The 20,062-nt window shown below is 35.9% G+C and overlaps 2 protein-coding genes across 2 annotated transcripts; both read right to left on the bottom strand.

Annotated features, from left to right (window-relative positions):
* Positions 1–311: 311 nt before the first annotated feature.
* LOC124933036 (ethylene-responsive transcription factor ERF110-like) lies at positions 312–1,926 on the bottom strand. Its single transcript, XM_047473758.1, has 2 exons — positions 1,878–1,926; positions 312–1,147 (listed from the first exon to the last, which is right to left on the bottom strand). The coding sequence occupies exons 1-2, from the start codon at positions 1,909–1,911 to the stop codon at positions 423–425; spliced, it is 759 nt and encodes a 252-aa protein (XP_047329714.1). The 5' UTR covers positions 1,912–1,926; the 3' UTR covers positions 312–422.
* A 7,566-nt stretch (positions 1,927–9,492) lies between these two features.
* On the bottom strand, positions 9,493–10,689 carry LOC124930295 (uncharacterized mitochondrial protein AtMg00810-like). Its single transcript, XM_047470652.1, has 2 exons — positions 10,441–10,689; positions 9,493–9,795 (listed from the first exon to the last, which is right to left on the bottom strand). Exons 1-2 carry the CDS (start codon positions 10,687–10,689, stop codon positions 9,493–9,495), a joined length of 552 nt encoding a protein of 183 aa, XP_047326608.1.
* Between the last annotated feature and the right edge of the window lie 9,373 nt (positions 10,690–20,062).

Raw genomic sequence — 20,062 nt, 5'->3', positions numbered from 1 at the left:
AATATTTAGAAGGGTTTAAGAACTTTATTTAGGTTTATTGAAAAAACTTGATTTATTTAAAAACTATGAGTGATTTGATTGAAAGGAGAGATAACTAAATAATGTATGATTATGTTAAATTTGTTTTAAAAAAATAAACTCTAAGAATAAAACAAAATTTCATTATGTATTACACCACCAAGTGAGACAAAAAAGTTGTAATTTATTTTATAATAAATTTAAAAAAAAGAAGTTTTAAGTCCAAGAAAAATGATAAAGTTTATTAATTGAAGATTATGCAATAACAAAAGATTAACCAAAATAAAGTAAAGGAAAAACAAACTAATAGCTGAAATATAATAAACCATATATTCATGCAAGGTATAAAGTGTTATACAACAAAAACAAAATAATTTATTTATTTATTTGCATTTGATGAAAATTCATATTCCACTCGAGGAAGGTGGATAGTGGCCAGAACCAGTCCACGGCGGTGCCAGGAAATCCGACCATCGTCCACTACTCTGACTAGCAGGCGATCGGACATATCCAAATTGTGGGTCGGACGTAAAGAGAGGATATGAAGAACTCGATGAACTAGGTAAAGAAGTTGACGACGAAGAAGTGGCAGCAGCAGCGACAGCAGCGGCAGCTGGTTGAGCCTGAGAATAGAAAGCCCCAGGCATTGAAGTGGAAAGTGTCAAACTATTCTCATCCCAACTGCTTCGTAAAAGCTGTGAATATTCCCAATAATCTCTCATACTAGACATTTGGTCTGTCATCTGAGCAGGAGCCGACGTCGTTAAAGGCGTATTCTCTTGTTGGGATGGAACAGGAGGTTCCAAATGGATGTTTTCTGGGAAATTTAGTTTGGCTTTGTTTCCACGGAATCTGTATGCAGCCTCGTCGTAAGCACGTGCTGCGGCTTCTGGCGAATCAAAGGTTCCGAGCCAGCATCGTGTTGCTCTATGTGGGTCTCTAATCTCGGCTGCCCATTTTCCCCATGGTCTTTGTCTAACTCCCCTGTATCTTCTTCTCCTGTCATCGGTTCCTTCGTTGGAACACGGAGCCACCGGCAAGGATGATGATGGTTGCATTAAGGTTGTTGAGATGTAACTATTTGAACTTAGCCTATTGATTCTTCTAAAGAAATCATCTTCATCTTGCACTGCAAAAGAGAAATTGAACAAGTTAATTTGAGTCCTTAATTATTTGGGTTTAGAAACCCTTTCACCTAGCTCAAATCTATGAATATATAAGTCTTGTGTTTTAGTTTAACAAGAAGATATATAGATAGGCTCCACTTTGATCTTAGTTAATTCATATTGAGGAATAATTTTTATGTTTGGACATTTTCTACAAGTTTTTTTTATTTGTTTTTCCTCAATTTTGGAATCTCTAAATGCTATTTAATGAAATGTTTTATATTTTTTTTTAAAGGATATTATGTTTTAAAATATTATCAAATATAAATCACCTTAATAATTAATGTTACTAAATATTGATTTTAAGAAAATTTATTCATATTTTCCTTTCTAATACTAAATGTGCATAATAAAGATCAATTTATATTATTTCTCAAATATGCAAGGAAGGATTTAACTTAAGATTATTCTTAGGAAGGATTAAACTAAGAATTTTGTTTTTATTTTTTTATAAGAATATGAAATTTTAATATACTTTTATAAAAAAAAATATATTTCTTATATAAATGGACTCTAAAAATTAATAAATGCACCCTATCGGTTTGTCATCCCCTAGTTTTAACATTATAGAGATGACCGAAGAGGGCACAATTGAGAATTGACAGACACTTAAATCTTCTCCTATGTTCTTTGTTTTGTTTTCTGTATTATTTTAGAACAAGTGGTTTAATTGAATCAAAAGTGAGAACTAACCATTCGGAAGAGTCGGTGATTCTCTGTTCTGCATATGCTCTGTGTATTGACAAACACTTCCTTCTTCTTGTCTGTGCCTCTTCACTCCCGCCCAAGAACCGGAATTAGATAACGAAAACCCGCTCCCAGAATCCCCCAACACCGTCGTCTGTGGAGCAGTCGATGAATCACCTAGTCCCTGCGAAAAATCAAATTGTTGTCGGAGGCCACTCTGGTTGGGATTTGAGACAGCATGGCTTAGAGCCGAAACCATCGCCGACAACTCTTCTGTTTCGCCATACTCGGAAAACACATGCTCATCTGCCGCAGGAGGCGGCGTATAATCTCCTTTACCGCCTGGGTTCGCCACCTTGAAAACTACAATATCGAAATTAAAGAAGCAAGTCGATTTTCCGACAACTCAGTGAAATTATGGGTTATATATAAATCTTAAAATGGAAAGTTGAGATTCAACCAGCCGCCGTTCTTACCGTTGAACAAGAAAGATCTCACCTTTTAATAATGATGTTTTTGCCAAGAAAGGAGCACAGAGCTTGCTTTGGATTGTTTAAGAAAACAATTCATGTGTGATTCTAAAGACGTGTGCTAGCTGAAGTTTGTAGCCCCGTTCAGAGTCTAAACAGATTGGTTTGACCGTCCATGGATATGTTACGTGTATCTTCTTCAGAAAGAATTGTTTGAAATATGTAAAAGCAAAAGTTTGGTGTGTGTCTATGTAAGAAGAGAGAAAAGGTCGTGTTTGAATTGAGTTCCTTGCTGACCTAAAATGATCTGAATCTGAGTTATTTATGTGACCGACAGAGAAATAAACAAACGAAACTACAAATCCGAAAAGAACTGGCTATACTTATCAATAAAGGTAGAGGTGGTTCGGTGGAGATTGTCATATTCTAGAATCGTGAGTCAATACATGACATCTAACTCCAACCATTTGAATATAATATTATTGAAACAAAAAAGCATATATATCTTAAAGAAAAGGATAATTTATTAGTATTCTAGATACTATATATGTAGATAACAATTCAATAAACATAAACTATGAATTATCTCTAACAGAACAATTTTGTCTTATACCCGGAAAATGGTTGGGAATTTTTTGATAAATGAAAGTTAAAGTCATACCAAACAAAACCAATTGATGAATTATTAGCTCCAAGCAACATTTTTTCTAGCTAAACAATTTTAGTATTAGATCATTTGAGCATTCACCAACCAATATCCAAACTTAACGAAGTTGAGAACATTTAAGTTGGATTAATCAACAGTAGGATGTTAATATAGTTGACCAGATTATATATTATAATTAGGGTTTCAATACCTTTGGTCTTAGTACATCTCATTCAATTACTCATTCTAGATGTTAGCGAGATTCTTCTTTTAAAATATCATTGAAACACACCAACTTCAAGTCACAATTTGAAACTTCAATTGAAAAACAAACATTCTACCTTTACATTGGAAATAACTATATTTTATTTTAAAAAATTCTCAAATGTATCCTTTCTATTTTTTGTCTTGTGGCTCAGGTTTATTCCCTATATGGTATAAGCCACATAATAGTAGAAATAAAAAAAAAAAACATATGATTTCCTATGTAAGATAATTTTCACTTTAGCTACTTGGTTGTTTTTTTTTATATTTAATTTCATCATTTCGACCTTCATTGGGATAAGAGGAGATCCATGACTCAATCTATGTTTTTTGAGTCGATACAGTATACCATAATTATTTATCCATATTTTATACCTTATCAAAAGTTTGTATAGAAAATTTCATACATTTATCATATCTTTATTTCGATATACTTTGATTTCGGTATTATATCGGTATATACCCTTCCTACCTAAAAACATACTATGTCAATTTTATTTCACACATTTTCTAGTTAAAAGTGTGAGGAACCAAATTATTTTTCTTGCTACATCGTCTCGTTTGTCAATATGATTTAATTTTTATCACCCCCACTTGTTTCGTAGAGCGGACTCAACTTACACATTTTTAATAGGTGGTTTTTCAACTCACTAGTACTTAAAAAAACGGCTGGAATCTTAACTTTACAATACTTGCATACTCCGATTGATTGATTGTACTCTTTTATAAACCAACTCTATTGTCTTCTTTTCATAGTATTTCAAGAATATACTCCTACGCTATTTAGGAGTTATATGGAGTTTTGGTTTCGAAGTTATTCTTCTTTTTCGAGTCGTGCACTCTTGTGTTTCATATTTTATAGTATTTTTATATTTGAGATTAACTTAATAACATATTAGACTCCATTGAGTTTATTTTAAAAAAAAAAAACACTTTATAGTGAAATAAAATTAGTTTCATGTATGTCTATAAATTTCATATATTGAATAATATAATAGTATAATTATTTTTTAATTTAATTTTCAAAAATTATAATTAAATTAACAACAAATTTACAAAAAAATAAATTTATTAAAATTAGTTAATTCGTTGATTACCGTTTGATCTTACTGAAAATTTATAATGTGCTTGAATATAATTCCTAAAATGGAAATTAAAACATAATTAATTATAATTTCATTAGTCATTATTTATTTTCTTATAAGTATTATATATATATATATATATATATAATTTATAAAAATTATTTTTGTATATATTGTGATATACTAAAATTTTGAAAATCTCACACTTTTACTTTACCAATAATTCCGGTATTGTTATCATACTTTACTCTTGTTTAGTATACCAAAAAATTGATATTTTTGATATTTATTGCACTCTATTTTCGATGTAACGATAATTTGGGTAGTTTTTTCACCCCTAGTCTAACTAGAAGAACTTCTTTATGTTGACAGTGTTGGTGAAGGTATATTCTTATAGCTTAGCGATAATTTCATATAAATAGTACCTTCTTAGTAGTTTGTGGTGTATTATTCATCCCTTACTCAATGTTTTTCAATTGGTGGGTAGCTTTGGTAAGACCGAGTTTGATTCCCAAACTCCTTCGGATGGAATTGTTGTCTTTGGAAAACCACCATCTATCATCAATCAAACAAAATCTTTGCTCCATATATACTAGTCAATTCACATATATAATGTATTTTCTTTTGTTATGGTTGATGCAATAACTCGTTCAAACCCTTCTTGAAATATGTTCATTTTTTCGATAAATCTTTGTTTGTTGTTCTTAACTAGTTGTTTTATATTTTTATAATATATATATATATAATAAATGTATACCTCTAAGAGAATAATCACATTTGTGATAATAAACTATTCTCCACTTGATTGGATCTTTAGGAGCGGGAAACAACAAACATAAAAAGGAAATATAAATTGTTAGGATCGAAGACAACAGTAGAAGGGGATTGAATACTGTTGTTCTATTTTCCACTTAAATGCGATTTTAATCCTATTAAGGATTGAAAATCTGTTTCTATTTTTGGAAAAATCGTAGCAAGCTTTGAACGATTTCAAGTGCAGAAAATGCTTGCAGGATTTGAAGCGGAAAATATAAGAATGAATGAAGCAATGAAAAGACAACACAAGATTTTATGGATGTTCGGAGATAAAAACTCCTATGTCACCCATTCTTTTGTTTCTAGAAGGATTCCACTAGAAGACTTTGATTTGTATAGACGTTACACATACCCACTCAGATCATAGGTCTTAATATTTGCATGTCTGAACTTCTAGCTCTCACACTATCTTATTGAACATACGACTATCTGTTCAACTTACACAAGTAAAATGATTATCGAATGATACAAAAGATTGTCGATTAAACTTGCAAAGAACAGAGCTGAATCGAGCCGAGAGAGTCTTCACCGTTGTTCTCTGATGTATTTTTATACTTGAGGTATGGCAACAAATCCATTTTGTTGATACGAGACAACGGTACGTTTGTCGTATGCCTGGCGTACAGGGTTTTAGTGCGCAAAGGAATAGAATATTCGTTTATTATTTTTCATGTCAAAATAGAGAGCTGGTTGTATACTTTTCTGTATTGTAATTTATGAGTGCTCAACTACCTCACTTAGCTGATAAGCATTCAACTGATGAGGAACTCAAATGATAGCGAGTTATGTTGATGATCAGCTCTACTGATGAGCTACTCTACTGATAGCAAACTTAGTTGTTGATCAGCTCAGCTGCTAGCAAACTCTGCTGATGGCAAGCTCTACTGCTAGCAAACTCTTCTATTTGAGCAACTTTACTGCAATCGAACTCTATTGTTTGAGCAACTCTACTAATAGCAAATCTACTGATAGTGAATGTTCAATTGATGACAACTCTGCTATTGGCGAACTCTGCTGATGGAGCAGCTTTGCTTCCAGCGAACTCTACTATTTGAGTAACTCTGCTGATGGAGCAGCTCAGCTGATAGCGAGTCTGTTGATGACAACTCTGCTGTTAGTGAGTCTTCAACTGATGGAAACTCTGATGTTAGCGAGTCTTCAGCTAATGGAAACTCTACTGTTAGCAAACTCTGCTGATGGTAAGCTCTACTGCTAGTGAACTCTATTGTTTGAGCAACTCTACTGTCAGCGAACTCTGTTGTTTGAGCAACTCTGATTCCAACGAACTATGTTGTTTGAGTGACTCTACTGATAGAAAATCTACAGATAGTGAATGTTCAGCTGATGGAAACTCAATTGTTGGTGAATTCTAATGATGGATCAGCTCTGCTGTTAGCGAACTATGTTGTTTGAGTAACTCTTCTGATGGAGCAGCTCAGCTAATAGCGAGTCTACTGATGGAAACTCTACTGTTAGCGAGTCTTCAGCTGATGGCAACTCTACTATTAGCGAGTCTTCAACTGATGACAACTCTGCTGCCAACGAACTCTGTTGTTTGAGCAACTCTGTTGCCAGCGAACTCTACTGTTTGCGAGTCTTCAGCTGATGGGAACTCTATTGTTAGCGAGTCTTCAGCTGATGGCAATTCTGTTGTTAGCGAGTCTTCAAGTTTAGATGCACATTAACACATTGCTGAACTTAGTTTTATTCATTCATCAAAACCATGTATGTTCATTTTAATTATCCTATGTTCATTTTAATCAATTAAAACGTTTTTCATAATTCAACTTAATTTAACGATTTCCCTCTTTAACTTAATTTAACGATTTTCCCTTTTTACTTAATTTAACATAAATGAAACAAGAACATCAAGAATTTAAAGTGGAAAACCTCCTCAAATCAAGGAGTAAAAACCACGGGACTGTTGTCCAAAATAAGTTTCATTATAATCAAATGTTAAACACGATACAAATGACGATAAAAGCTAAAAAAAGAAGAGATCTCACTATCTCTCTACAAGTGTATGCTAGATGACTTTCAGATGTGATTTGATAACGCCATGTCCTTGACCTTTTATAGAAGAACGAGGATAGATCAAGAGTCTTTTTCTAATAAGACAACCATGCCCCTATTTTACACAAAAAGACTCTTGAGCTTCTAGACTTCTAGGCTTCTTAAACAAGATGAACTTTTTATTACATAGTTGAGATCCCAAACAAATAATCCAACAAACTTCCCCATCACAACTATGGAAGGGTTGTTGTCAAACCCGCGGTTGAAAACAAAACTCGAACTTGCCTTTTGGTAATTCTTTGGTCAGCATCAATATCATATGTATGCACTTTCTCAAAAACAACAATTTTTCATCTAGAAAACCATGTATCCAATGATACCTCACATTAATGTGTTTCTATCAAGAGTGAAATATTCATTTTTTCGCAAGGTAAATCGCACTTTGACTATCACCAAAAAGAACGTATTTATCCTGCACAAAACCAAGTCAGATAATGATTTCTTAACCCAAATTAATTCTTTATAAGCTTTCGTTGTTACAGTAAGTTCAACTTTAGCGGTTGACAACGCATCACATTTTTGAAGCCTGAATTACCAAGAAACAACTCTCCATGCAAAAGTAATCAAATAACCAGAAGTAAATTTTCTCGAATCAACATCACCTGCCATATCAAAGTTGGTATAACCAACTAAATCCGGACTCTCATTTTCATGGAACGGTATTAAACTTGATGTACCTTGAAGATATCTCAATATCCACTTGACAACTTCCCAGTGTTCTTTTCCTAGATTGAAAAGGAACCTACTCACAGTGTCAACGGCATAAGCAATATTTGGTCTTCTTCTAACCATGGCATACATAGACTTCCAACAACATAAAGAATATTCTTCATATCTTCTTTTTCATCATCGTTTGAAGGACAAAGGTCAGAGCCCAATTTAAAAGGTGTTGTAAGAGATGTGGAGACATTATTGGTCTTCTCATATTGAATCTTTGCAACACTTTTTTAATATATCATTCTTGAGACAACCATAATTTATTTTTCTTTCTATCAAGACTGATTCTAATTCCAAGAATTTGATTCGTTGGTCCATGATCCTTCATCGCAAAGGACTTTCCTAAGTCTTATTTCAACCTATTTATTCTCACAACACTTTGACCAACAATAAGCATGTCATCAACATAAATTAAGAGAATAATAAAGTCATTAAGAGAGAATTTTTGCACAAATATACAATAGTCGGAAGTAGTCTTCTTATAGATGTGTTCCTTCATGAACAACTCAAACTTCTTGTACCATTTTCGTAGAGCTTGTTTCAAGTTGTTAGGATTGGTGACAATAATAGAATGGAGGTTGAATATTGTTGTGCTAATTTTCACTTTCAATGCGATTTTAATTCTATTAGAGATTGAAAATATGTTTCTATTCTTTGATAAATCGTAGCAAGCTCTTGAACGGTTTCAAGTGCGGAAAATGCTTTCTAGATTTGAAGCGGAAGATAAAGGACTATAAGAAGCAGTAAGGAGATAACATAAGATTTTATGGATGTTCGAAGATAAAACTCATACGTCATCCCTTCTTCTGTTTCTAGAAGGATTCCACTAGAAGACTTTGATTTGTATAACCTCTGCACAGACCCACTAAGAGTACAGGTCTTAACAGTTATCTATTTTGAACTCTTAGCTATCACATTACGTTGAACAGACAATGTTCTGTTCAACTTACAACACTAAAAATACTATCAGTGTAACGAAGTCACAATCAGGACTTCAATGATCGAACCTTGAAGAAATATATTAGAAAGTGAATAGAAAATTTAGAGAATGAAAGACAAACTGGAATGAGATTCTGTCTATTAAACTTATTGAAATAAGAACACCATTACAACCTTATATAAAATAAAAACATAACTTAGACATTAACTAAGAGAAATGAAGAGTCTCGTTACTAGTGATAAGACCAAGAGGCTTGGACAATTTAAAAGACTCTTGAATAACAAAACGATTCCTTAATTATTATTATTATTACTTTAATTTCTAACCCTCCCCCTTAAAGGGATGTCTGATGAACTAGTCCCAACTTAGATCGTAGATCTTCTAAATGACCTTTAGAGAGTACTTTTGTGAAGATATCAACAACATTGTCTTCACACATTACTGTAACCATCTCAATGATTCTCTCTAGTACTTTTTCACGAATAAAGTGATGCTCCAACACAATGTGTTTTGTCCTCGCATGAAACACAGGATTTGAAGTCAATTTAATAGCACTCAAATTATCTCCATGGATAGGAACCGGCTAATCAAACTTGACATGAAAATCCTCCTAGAGTCTACGAAGCCATATGCACTCTTGTGCTGCGTGAGTTGATGCTTTGTATTCCGCTTCTATTGTAGACAATGATACCGATCCTTGTTTCCTACTACTCCAAGATATTCTAGTGTTTCCACAAAGAAAAACAAACCCATATGTGGACCTTCGATCATATCGATCTCCAGCAAAGTCAGCATCTACATATCCTTGCAAGACAATTTTCGCATATTTCTCATATAGTAGACCAATATCTAATGATGTATTAATATACTTCAAAATTTTCTTCGCTTCTTCGAGGTGTGGTTTCCTTGGCTCCTACATGTATCGATTCACCACTCCAACTGCATAAGCAATGTCAAGTAAGGATAGCAATTTGAAACCGCCCCGTAAAAACCGAACTGAATTGCCCCGTTTGGGACGGTTTTCCCCCAAAACCGAACGAGGATGGGGCGGGGATGGTATTTGTGTCCCCCGCCCCAACCCGCCCCGATTTCACCCCGTTTTTACCCCGTTTCTGTCCCGAACACCATAAACATACTTAAATGTATTAAATCACCAATATGTTTATTTATTTACTATATTTTATAAGAGTATTAAAATTATTTCTTTATAATAATATAAAATTTTAATATATTACAATATATATTATATTAAAAAATTGGTTTATATAATTTTATTGTATAATATTTATTTATTTTTTTAAATAAAAATTATTAACGGTGCCCCGCGGGATTCTCCGAAACCAAAAAAAAACGAACGGGGCGGGGATAGTATTACAAAAATCTCCGAAATTAAAACGGGGCGGGGATGGTAATTGCATTCCCCGCCCCGAAACGCCCCATTGCCATCCCTAATGTCAGGCCTTGTTATAGTCAAATAAATCAAACTTCCCACAAGAGCACGATAAGAACGAGGATCTAGTAGACATGTTCTTTTGTCTCGACTGAGTCTAGGATTTACGTTGAGAGGAGTATAGCTCTTTTTTCCATCAGTCATACCAAATTTTTCTACCAACTTCTTTGCGTAGTTGATCTGCGATACAAATAAACCTTTATCGAAATTTTCGATTTGTAAACCAAGTAAAGTTCCAAGTTCACCATGCTTCTTCATCTCAAAGCGAAGCGATAGCTCATCTTGTAGACGAGCAACCTCATCATAGTTACTGCCCGTCAAGATTATATCATCCACATAAAGAAGCACCACCACCATCTGTCATTGACTCATCTTTATAAATAGACTTGAGTCAGATTCTGAAGCCTTATACCCACAAAATTGAAGATATTTTGCAATATTTCCATACCAAGCACGCATGTCTTGTTTTAATTCATATAGTGCCTTCTTAAGTCTACAGACCAGTTGGGGACCATCAGTCTTCTCGAATCCAGGTGGTTGTTCCATATATATTGGACGATCAAGTTCTCCGTAGAGAAATGCATTCTTGACATCCAATTGCCACAACTTCCATCGAGAACTTGATGCTAAGGCCAACACAGTGCGAATTGACGTCATCTTCACAAATGGGTTGAATGTCACCTCGTAATCTTCTCCATACTTTTGTGAAAATCCTCGAGCGACCAATCTAGCTTTGTATCGATCTATGCTTCCATCAGCCTTTCGCTTGATTCGATACACCCACTTACATGTGACTGCTTGAGTATCAGAAGGCTTCGGAACAACGTCCCATATCTCATTCTTCTTGAGATCATGCATTTCCTCCTCCATTGCTGCCACCCATTCCTTGACATTTTTTGCTTCATTATAAGAAGTGGGTTCCTCGTCGTCTATTGCGTTTACCAAGAAACAAGAAAAGGTTGTTACAAAATTATCATCCCTAAATCGAAGGGGCTTTACAATGTTCCTATTTGGTTGAGATTCCCCATTCTGTTGTTGACTTGATTCTTCCTGATGTGGACTTCTTAGTAACCTTTCACATTTTCCTCCTTCATCGACTGAAGTATCTTGAGCTAAGTGAGGGCTCCCCCTATCACTATTATCACTACTACAAGAGCTTCTCGTAGACGTTAGAATGGGAAGATTAGTCAGAACAGTTTCCTCAACATATTTCATGTAGTATGAAGAGATTTCGTCGAAACAACATCTATCGACACAGTGCACTTGTGGGTTGATGGATCCATACAAGGCCACCCTTTCCTTCTCTAGTCATAGCCGACAAACACACATTTGACTGCCTCCGCATCCAGTTTGCTCCTTCTCGAGTCTAGAATATGGACATAACAAGTAGATCCAAAAACTCGAAAATGTTTAACATTTAGCTTAAAACCAAAAAGCATCTTGAATGGAGATTTGAACTCATTTGGGCTGAGCGGAACTCGATTGATGACATGGGCAGCACAACTCATGCCTTTTGCCCATAAGTACTTTGGTATATTCTTCATATGCAACCACGACTTACAAGTTTATGTAAGGTGTCGAATCTTCCTTTCGGCTATCCCATTCTGTTGCGGGGTCTCAAGGCAGGAGAGTTCTCTTTTTATGTCATTTTGCCTACAAAACAATTCAAACTCTTTTGAGCAAAATTCCCCACCATTATCTGTTTGCAATACTCGAATTTTCCTTTCTTGTTCTCCATCTACCGTCTCCTTGAACTCGAGAAATTTAGAGAACACTTCTAACTTCTCTTTCATGAAGTACACCCAAGTGAATCTGGAGAAATCATCCACAAATTGTAACATATATTTACTTCCCGAGTATGAGGCAGTTCGAGTTGGTCCCATCAAGTCACTATGAACTCGATCCAAAGGACCCTTACTTCTTGATACAGAGTTGTCGAATGGAAGTCGATGAGCCTTCCCATATTGACATCCTTCACACACACTGCCCTCCTAAATTCTTAGATAGGTAGACCTTCGACAAGTTTCTTTCGAGACATAACAATGAGCTTAGTCGTATTGACATGCCCAAGTCTTGCATGCCATAGAAAAAAGGTGCTTTTGTCGTTCACCTTTTATATGTACGAATTTGAAGATGAAAAAACAAAGAGATCATTTACCCGAGTTCCAATATCAACCACATCCGCCTTGATTTCTTTCACGTTCCTTAAGAACTTCACATCATGTGGACCGAACAATATCATATTTCTAGTGTCTACAACATTTGCAACCGAGAAGAGATTCTTTCGGATTCTTGGAACATGGTAGACATTCTTCAAGGTAATAGATTCTCCTTTTTCGTTATCAATGACAATCGATCCTTCCTTTTGAACTTCGTGAACCGAGTTATCTGTCGTGATAGTGTCACCACCCCCATTATGAACTCGACTCGACGAGAACACGGAATCATCTTCAATAATGTGATGTCCGCACCCTGAACCGACGATCCACCTTTGATCGATATCCTATTTACCATGAGACGCCTCTGTTTTCTTTTCCTTCGAAGTCGTCACATCGACATGAAAAGCCTTGTCCCAGTCCTCCTCAACATGCTGGTTAGACTTTTCTCCGAGATTTGAACTAACAAAAATTCCATTCAAATTTACTCGACAATCTCTCTTGAAGTGTCCAGTCTTGCCGCACCTGAAACACTTAAGGGGCTTTTTAGGAATATTTAAAGAATCCTAACTTGTTTCTTCCTTCTTCGACTTTCCCTTTTTCCAACTCGATTTCTTCACGAACAACGCACTGTTCGACTCCTCCTTTATAATCGTTCTAGCTATTTGTGCGACCAACGACTCTTGAGATGACAAGAGATTTTCAAACTCCTCGAGTGAAGGATGTTGAACCCAACCTTGAATTGAGGTGATGAATGGTGTATATTCAGGTCGAAGTCCTCGAACAATATGCCTTTTTGTTCGAGCCTCTGAGATTTTCTCATCTAGGTTCAATAAAGAAATTTATGAGCATATGTTATTTACCTTAAGAAAGAACTCCGAGACAGATCCGATTTGTTTTACGGTTGCCAATTCATTTTCAAGCATCTAAAGACGAGCATCGTTCTTCTTATTGAAAAGACGATCAAGCATTTCCCAGATCTCACGAGAAGATCCACAACCGATGATGTGCTCAAACAGATTGTGGTAGATTGACCTCTTCAACACAAATTTTGCCTTCGCGTTGAGTCTCTTCCGCTTCTTCGATGCTTCCTCATTTTCAGCAACATCCTCAGGAGCTACATCATCATCGTCTACAATGATGTCCCACAAATCTTCCCCACCCAGGTATGATTTCATACAGGTTTTCCATATCCGATAGTTTGACTAGTTTAACAACTCCAAACTGAGCCCAGCTACACGACCACCACTTTCCATATCGAATAACAATGATATCTTCTTCAACAATATTACCAAAGCTTTGATACCATGTAACGAAGTCACAATTAGGATTTCGATGATCGAACCGTGAAGAAATATATTAGAAAGTGAATAGAAAATTTAGAGAATGAAAGACAAACTGGAATGAGATTCTGTCTATTGAACTTATTGAAATAAGAACACCATTACAACCTTATATAAAATAAAAACATAACTTAGACATTAACTAAGAGAAATGAAGAGTCTCATTACTAGAGATAAGACCAAGAGGCTTGGACAATCCAAGAAACTCTTGAATAACAAAAAGATTCCTTAATTATTATTATTATTACTTTAATTTCGAACAATCAGGTAGTACAAGAAATTATCTCTCAACGTATATCGTAACGTGTATGCTTAAGAGCTAGAGAGTAATCAAGATATCAAGTTTAGAGATTGATCAAGTGAAAAGATCAAGAGATTCGTCATTGTACTCTAATGCCCATTTTATATTTGAAGTGTAGCAATGGTCGAATCTAATTTTTAGATACGTGTTAGTTTTGTGATGATTGTACGTTAGGTATATGGGATAGTACGTAAGAATTATTATATTCGTTGGTGCGTGGCGTACGGGATTGTAGTGCGGGGAATATTCGGTAGAACGTGGTGTAGTGGATAGTATTGCATGGGCTAGTGGAATAATTGTGTACGTGGAAGTTGTACATTTTGGCGTATTAAGATGATGTGGTAGTCTGCTGATAGCAAACACAGTTGTTGGCGTAACACTGTTGTTGGCTACTGAGCTGTTAGAGCAACACACCTGTGTTGAAGGAGCAAGGTTGATTTTGGCTACTTGGATGTTAGCGCAATGCTTCTGTTGGCTACTCGGTTGTTAGCACAACGCTATTATTGGATACTCGGCTATTAGCGCAACACAGATATACTAAAGGAGCAAGCATGTTGTCAGCGCTTCTTCAGACTGCTGTTAACGCAAGACTGCTGCCAGCGCTTCTTTAGATTGCTATTAGCGCAAGGCTGATGTCAGCGCTTCTTCAACACTATTGTTGAAGTAAGCCTGTTTTCAACGCTTCTTCAACTCTGCTGTTGAAGCAAGCCCGCTGTCAGCGTTTCTTCAACTCTAATGTTGACGCAAGGCTGCTACCAGCGTCTCTTCAGCTCTACTGACGTCAACTCTGTTGTAAGCGCCTCTTGTTTTACCTGCGCATTAAACATTTGCAGAACATAGTTTTATTCATTTATCAATGCATCATCAAAATTATGTCATATTTATTTTAATTATCCTAAGTTCATTTTAATCAATTAAAGTGTTTTTCATATTTCAACTAAATTAAGGATTTATTCTTTAATAATAATTTAATAATTCCCCCCTTTTTTCTTTCTTTAACTTAATATAACAATTTCCCATTTTTTGATAATGTTATAACAAAGTTATAAGAGTAGAGAATTAAGGGTAAATTATATATTTATATCTGAACATAAATGCACAAAATATTTAGAGTATAGATATCCCTCCATTTTAATTCTTCGTAACTTTTCCAAGCCAGCTCCAGATGACTCGCTATGTTCCTCCTCGCCCAGGCTTCCCCCTACCAGCTCTTCCCCCTCGACCGATTTTCCCCTTTTTAACATCAGCATCTTCAATTCAATTGTCTGCTACATGCTTGAGGAAGTCTGTTACTTCAATAATTTGCATATCGATAGTATTAATTTTCGTAGAGAGATCCCTGTTTTGGCTGTAAATGGTGTTGTTCAGAATTGTTTTCAGCCTAGTCATGGACTCCTTAATTATTATGACCTTAATAGAGCTCCTTGAGACCTGGCTAAGGATTTTATCCTACGCCGAAGTTGCCAAGGCCGTTGCTTTTGAGGTAGCTACTGACTGCTCCTTAAGAAATTTCAGTTCACCGAAGATGGTTGCAATACTCTATTGTAGAGGTGCAATAGTGTCCTGGAGTAGAGTGTGGATATCCACCGTAACTAGAGATGACTCCTTTGGAGAATGAGGAGCCGACTGTTTCAGTTGGGAAACGCCAGGTAGGATCTAAAGAGAGATGTGCGTATTTTCCTGGATAGCAGACGGAGTTGGATCTCTTGAAGATGAGGAAGCTTGAGGAGAAGGCACCTGAATTAGCGCTTGAGATAAGCCATCGATCCCCTGAGTTTGTACACATATATCTTTGATAAGTCCAGTCACTACTATAGAATGATTGGATGCAGCCTGAAGGGGTTGCTGCTCGGTTGGAGACGCAAGATTCTCGACGACAAGACTGAATGGCAGTTCATAATCTGAAGAGATCTACTGCACAACAGCCAGAAAGAGCTCCTTCTCAGAAGCAGGGGAGGAGAGCTGCTCAACATCTTGAGAGAGCTCCTTCTCAGAAGCATGAGAGGAGAGTTGCTCAACAGGTTAAGAGAGCTCCTTCTCGGGAGCAGGAGAGGAGTGTTGCTCAGCAGCATGGGATAACTGCTGCTCAACAGGAATAGAGAGTTGTTGTTGCTTAGCAGCTAAGAAGTAGCTCTACAACATGGCTAGGCAGCTGCTCTATAGCATGGAGGGGCTGTTGTACTGCAACTAATGAGAGCTTCTCAGCAGCAGGGAATAACAGTTTTTTAGCATAGAAAAGTTGTTGTTTGGCATCTGGAGAATTATGCACTTCCATAAAGCTGGAGGCCCAAAACCTTATGCTTGGTGCATAGATTGGAGCCTCGCATTGCTCAGCATCCTTGGAAGACTCAGTACCATGTATGAACGACATGGTTGTTGAGATGAAAGAATCCAGGATATGTTGAACCTTAGCATTTACTCTGGCGACCAGCCATGTGGTTTTCTCGAGAGGATCATAGTTGGTCTGTCTTTGATGAAGGATCGAATGCAAGGCACCTCCTCAAACGTTGGTCGCGACTAGTTCTCTCCTCTTGAAAGCTTCCTAAATGTCCTTAGGTAGTGTTTGGTATATAGTATTAGTTATGTAGGTATAAGTTGTAAGGGATATAAATTGTAAAGAGGTATTAGAAGGTATAAATTATATGAGTTATTAGTGTTTGGTTGAGAGTATAAAATAAGTATAAATTATATAAATTTTATTATTTTGTGTTTGGTTGGTGGTATAAAAAAATAGTAAAAAGTGTAAAAGACTATTTTACCCTAATATTTATATAATTTATTTTTAATTATTATTTTAATATTTATTTTATAAGTAGTTTGTATTATTAATCATATTAAAATTAATATATTTATTTTATATGTATTTTTATTATTAATTATATTGAAATTAATAAAAAATAATATATAATTATTATATAAATGTATTTTTTAAATAAATAATATTATTATATGATTATATTATTTTATATAAAAAAATTAACCCTTATAATTATATAAATATTTATAAATAATGAATACTATCAACCAAAGCTATATTATTTTTGGTGAGATGAAGTAATTAAGATGAAAGAGGAGAAGAGGAAAAATGATAAAGAACAAATGAGTGTTATGTAAACAAAATATAATAAAAAAAGATATGAGGGTAATCATGGATTAAAAATTTAGTAAAGGTTTGTAATAGGTGGAGGCAGTTACAATTTTATACCTAGTTTAAGTATAAATTATATCGGTTATATTAATGTAGTTATAAAATTCTCCAACCAAACAATTAATACATTTTACTGTAAATATGTTTATACTATAACTACAGAGTTATACTTCTTACCAAACGGAGGCTTAGTGTAGGCCCAAGTCAAGACTGATTTCTCCATAAATATCAGCGCCTTAAACTTCAAACTTTGATCGGCACCGTAAATGAATTGAGTAAATCTCTTGTGAAGACTTATATTGGTCCATTTATCGAACACTCTCAGCCTCTCCGTCGATGTCATCTCAACCTCCTCCATAATTAAATCGACGATTTGTTTCACTAGGGAGAGAGGTTCGGGTACAAATACCACAATATCTTTTCCCTTTCCTACAACTTTGATAGGTTGTACAGTAGTAGGGACATGTTCCCTAAATACAATACCTTTAGCAGCTTGAACCCCTCTTGCAATTTCCACTAGAGAGACAGTTGATATAGGGACAACTGCTTTTGGAGTTGCTATTTTTGATTGTTTTTCAGCAAGGGTAACAACTGTTTAGACAACATGTGTTTCAGAAACCTTTCTAGCAGACATAACAACTAGTGTTTCAACTAGGCCCTCAACAGCTTCGGCAGACACTACGGCTAGAGAAGTTTCAGAGGCTACCTTAGGAGTTACCTCTGTTGTAAGGGATTCCTCCAACCTAGCCTTCTTGGCTTTGGAGACAGTCTTCGTTGTCTCTTCGATTGATTCAAAGTTTTGGTTGTTTGAGCTCGCAGTCGACTCCTCAACCACCAACTTCCTTCTCTTCCTTGGAGTTGGATGACGAGAAAGGGATTAACGCTTAGAGAGGATGGTTGACTGTCTACTCGACTATTGAGTAGAAGATTCAAGGTTGGTGTCCTTGATCCCTTTCATCCTGAGACAGTAGTTACCGACATCTCTATTGTTCATAACTTTGTTAGGATGAACGTTTACCCCTTTTCAAGGTTGACCTGGATGTGCTTTAGCAGCCTGCTGATCTGTATGTAGAAACCAGTGTTCTGCTTCTTCGGCAACGTCACCATAGTCAGAAGGCTAGTGAATAGAACAAATGACCAGTTGATAGGCATTCCCTTAGTAATGGACACCATTATTTCAAAACAATCTTGAGTGTAAGCATTGAACGACCTTACCTTCACCCGGAGAGATTTCGAAATAATGTCATTGAGAAGACAAAACTTTGACCTCGATAGCTTCTTCTTTCCATGAGTCTCAACAGGGAGGGAGACGTCTGAAAAGGCAGTTTGTATTTCCGTGATCGATTCGGCCAGAATCAGGTCAAAAGTCGTGAGCCCTTCCGTTGGAAGCCCAAAATATTGGGCGCATAGCTCTTCAGAAATAGAAACCTTTACGCCTGTCACCGTGCTCTGAACGGTTTCTCCAACTATCCTTATAGACGCACAGAACTCACGAACCTTCGGTTCGTGAACGGTGAACGGACCCCTGGGAAACTTTCTCAGACCGGAAGTTTCTAGGGTTCGGAACATTGCCACCATCTTCGGCATCCCTAGGGTGTAGAAGGATTCGAAATCCACTTGCATCGTATTTTGAGCAAACGAAGTCATTTCAAAAAGTTAGGATTTGAGAAGATGAAGAATGGTAGAGTCCTAGAGAGAATATAAAGATTTAGGGTTTTACATTGCAGAAAATCGCAAAAGATTTTAAGAGAGAGAAATATGAATCGGTTTAGGCGTGTTGGTCACACTTTATAGAACATGATAGACATGTGTCTTCATGTTATTTGTTTTTAAAAAATAAATATTTATTTTAAAAAACTAATTCAAAAATGTGATTGTTCATTGTCCAAAGGGAAGTGAAACGACAACGTATTGATAAGATTAAAATAGTTGTTCCACTCAGTTTAAGACGAGTCGTCTAATATTCACTAAGACAGCCGACTCATCGCGTTGTCCACATGCCTTGCATTTTAACTTAGTGACACAGATGTGCTAAAAGTGTGATGTTAACTCTCAACAAGTAGCCAACAACAGATTTGACCTAATAGCTTAGTGTCATTACTATGCTGAAATTACAAGTTGCTTAAGCACAGTCTCGTCTGATGTACAGTGTCATCGGCTGACTATTCTTTCAGCACGGTTGGAAATAGTCGTTTCAACACATTTGTCTTATCAGCTTATCAACAAATCCTCCTAAGTTTATGAATAATAAATTAATTTAGATCTAGAAGACCTAAAATATTTCTAAAGTAAGAAAACTTAGTCTCGGGGAGTGGCTTCTTGAAGATGTTGGCCACTTGTTGATCGATTATCACGCATTCCAGCCGAACGTGCTTTTAAGCTTTATGATCTCGGATGAAGTGATGTTGAATGTTGATATGCTTCGTCCTGGAGTGCAACACCAGATTATAAGTGATCACGATAACACTAGTGTTGTCACAAAAGATCGGAGACTCGTCTGTCTTAATGCCAAAATCTCTCAACTATTGTTGAATCCAAAGCAATTGAGCACAACAGCTGTCTGCAGCAAGATATTTTGCTTATGTTGTAGACGTGGAAATAGACGTCTGCTTCTTGTTAAACCAAGAGATCAGACGATCACTAAGGAACTAACAAGTTCCACTAGTGCTCTTCTGATCAATCTTACAACCTACATAGTCTGCATCAGAGTAACTAATTAAGTTGAAACTGGTATCCTTCGGATACCACATTCAGCACATTGAGTTCCCTTCAGATATTTCAA

This window comes from Impatiens glandulifera, chromosome 3, assembly GCF_907164915.1.
Source record: "Impatiens glandulifera chromosome 3, dImpGla2.1, whole genome shotgun sequence".
Lineage (NCBI taxonomy): Eukaryota > Viridiplantae > Streptophyta > Magnoliopsida > Ericales > Balsaminaceae > Impatiens > Impatiens glandulifera.
The sequence above is the reverse complement of the archived record's forward strand: the minus strand, read 5'-3'. Positions and strand labels throughout refer to the sequence as shown.

Bases quoted from the DNA above. Each gene is read 5' to 3' on its own strand.
- LOC124933036 (XM_047473758.1), bottom strand. From the start codon at position 1,911: ATGCAGAACAGAGAATCACCGACTCTTCCGAATG. The intron at 1,148-1,877 runs GTTAGTTCTCAC...TCTCTTTTGCAG, and splicing joins ATCACCGACTCTTCCGAATG to TGCAAGATGAAGATGATTTC.
- LOC124930295 (XM_047470652.1), bottom strand. From the start codon at position 10,689: ATGGTGGTGGTGCTTCTTTATGTGGATGATATAATCTTGACGGGCAGT. The intron at 9,796-10,440 runs GTAAATCCTAGA...CGATACATGTAG, and splicing joins AGAGCTATACTCCTCTCAAC to GAGCCAAGGAAACCACACCT.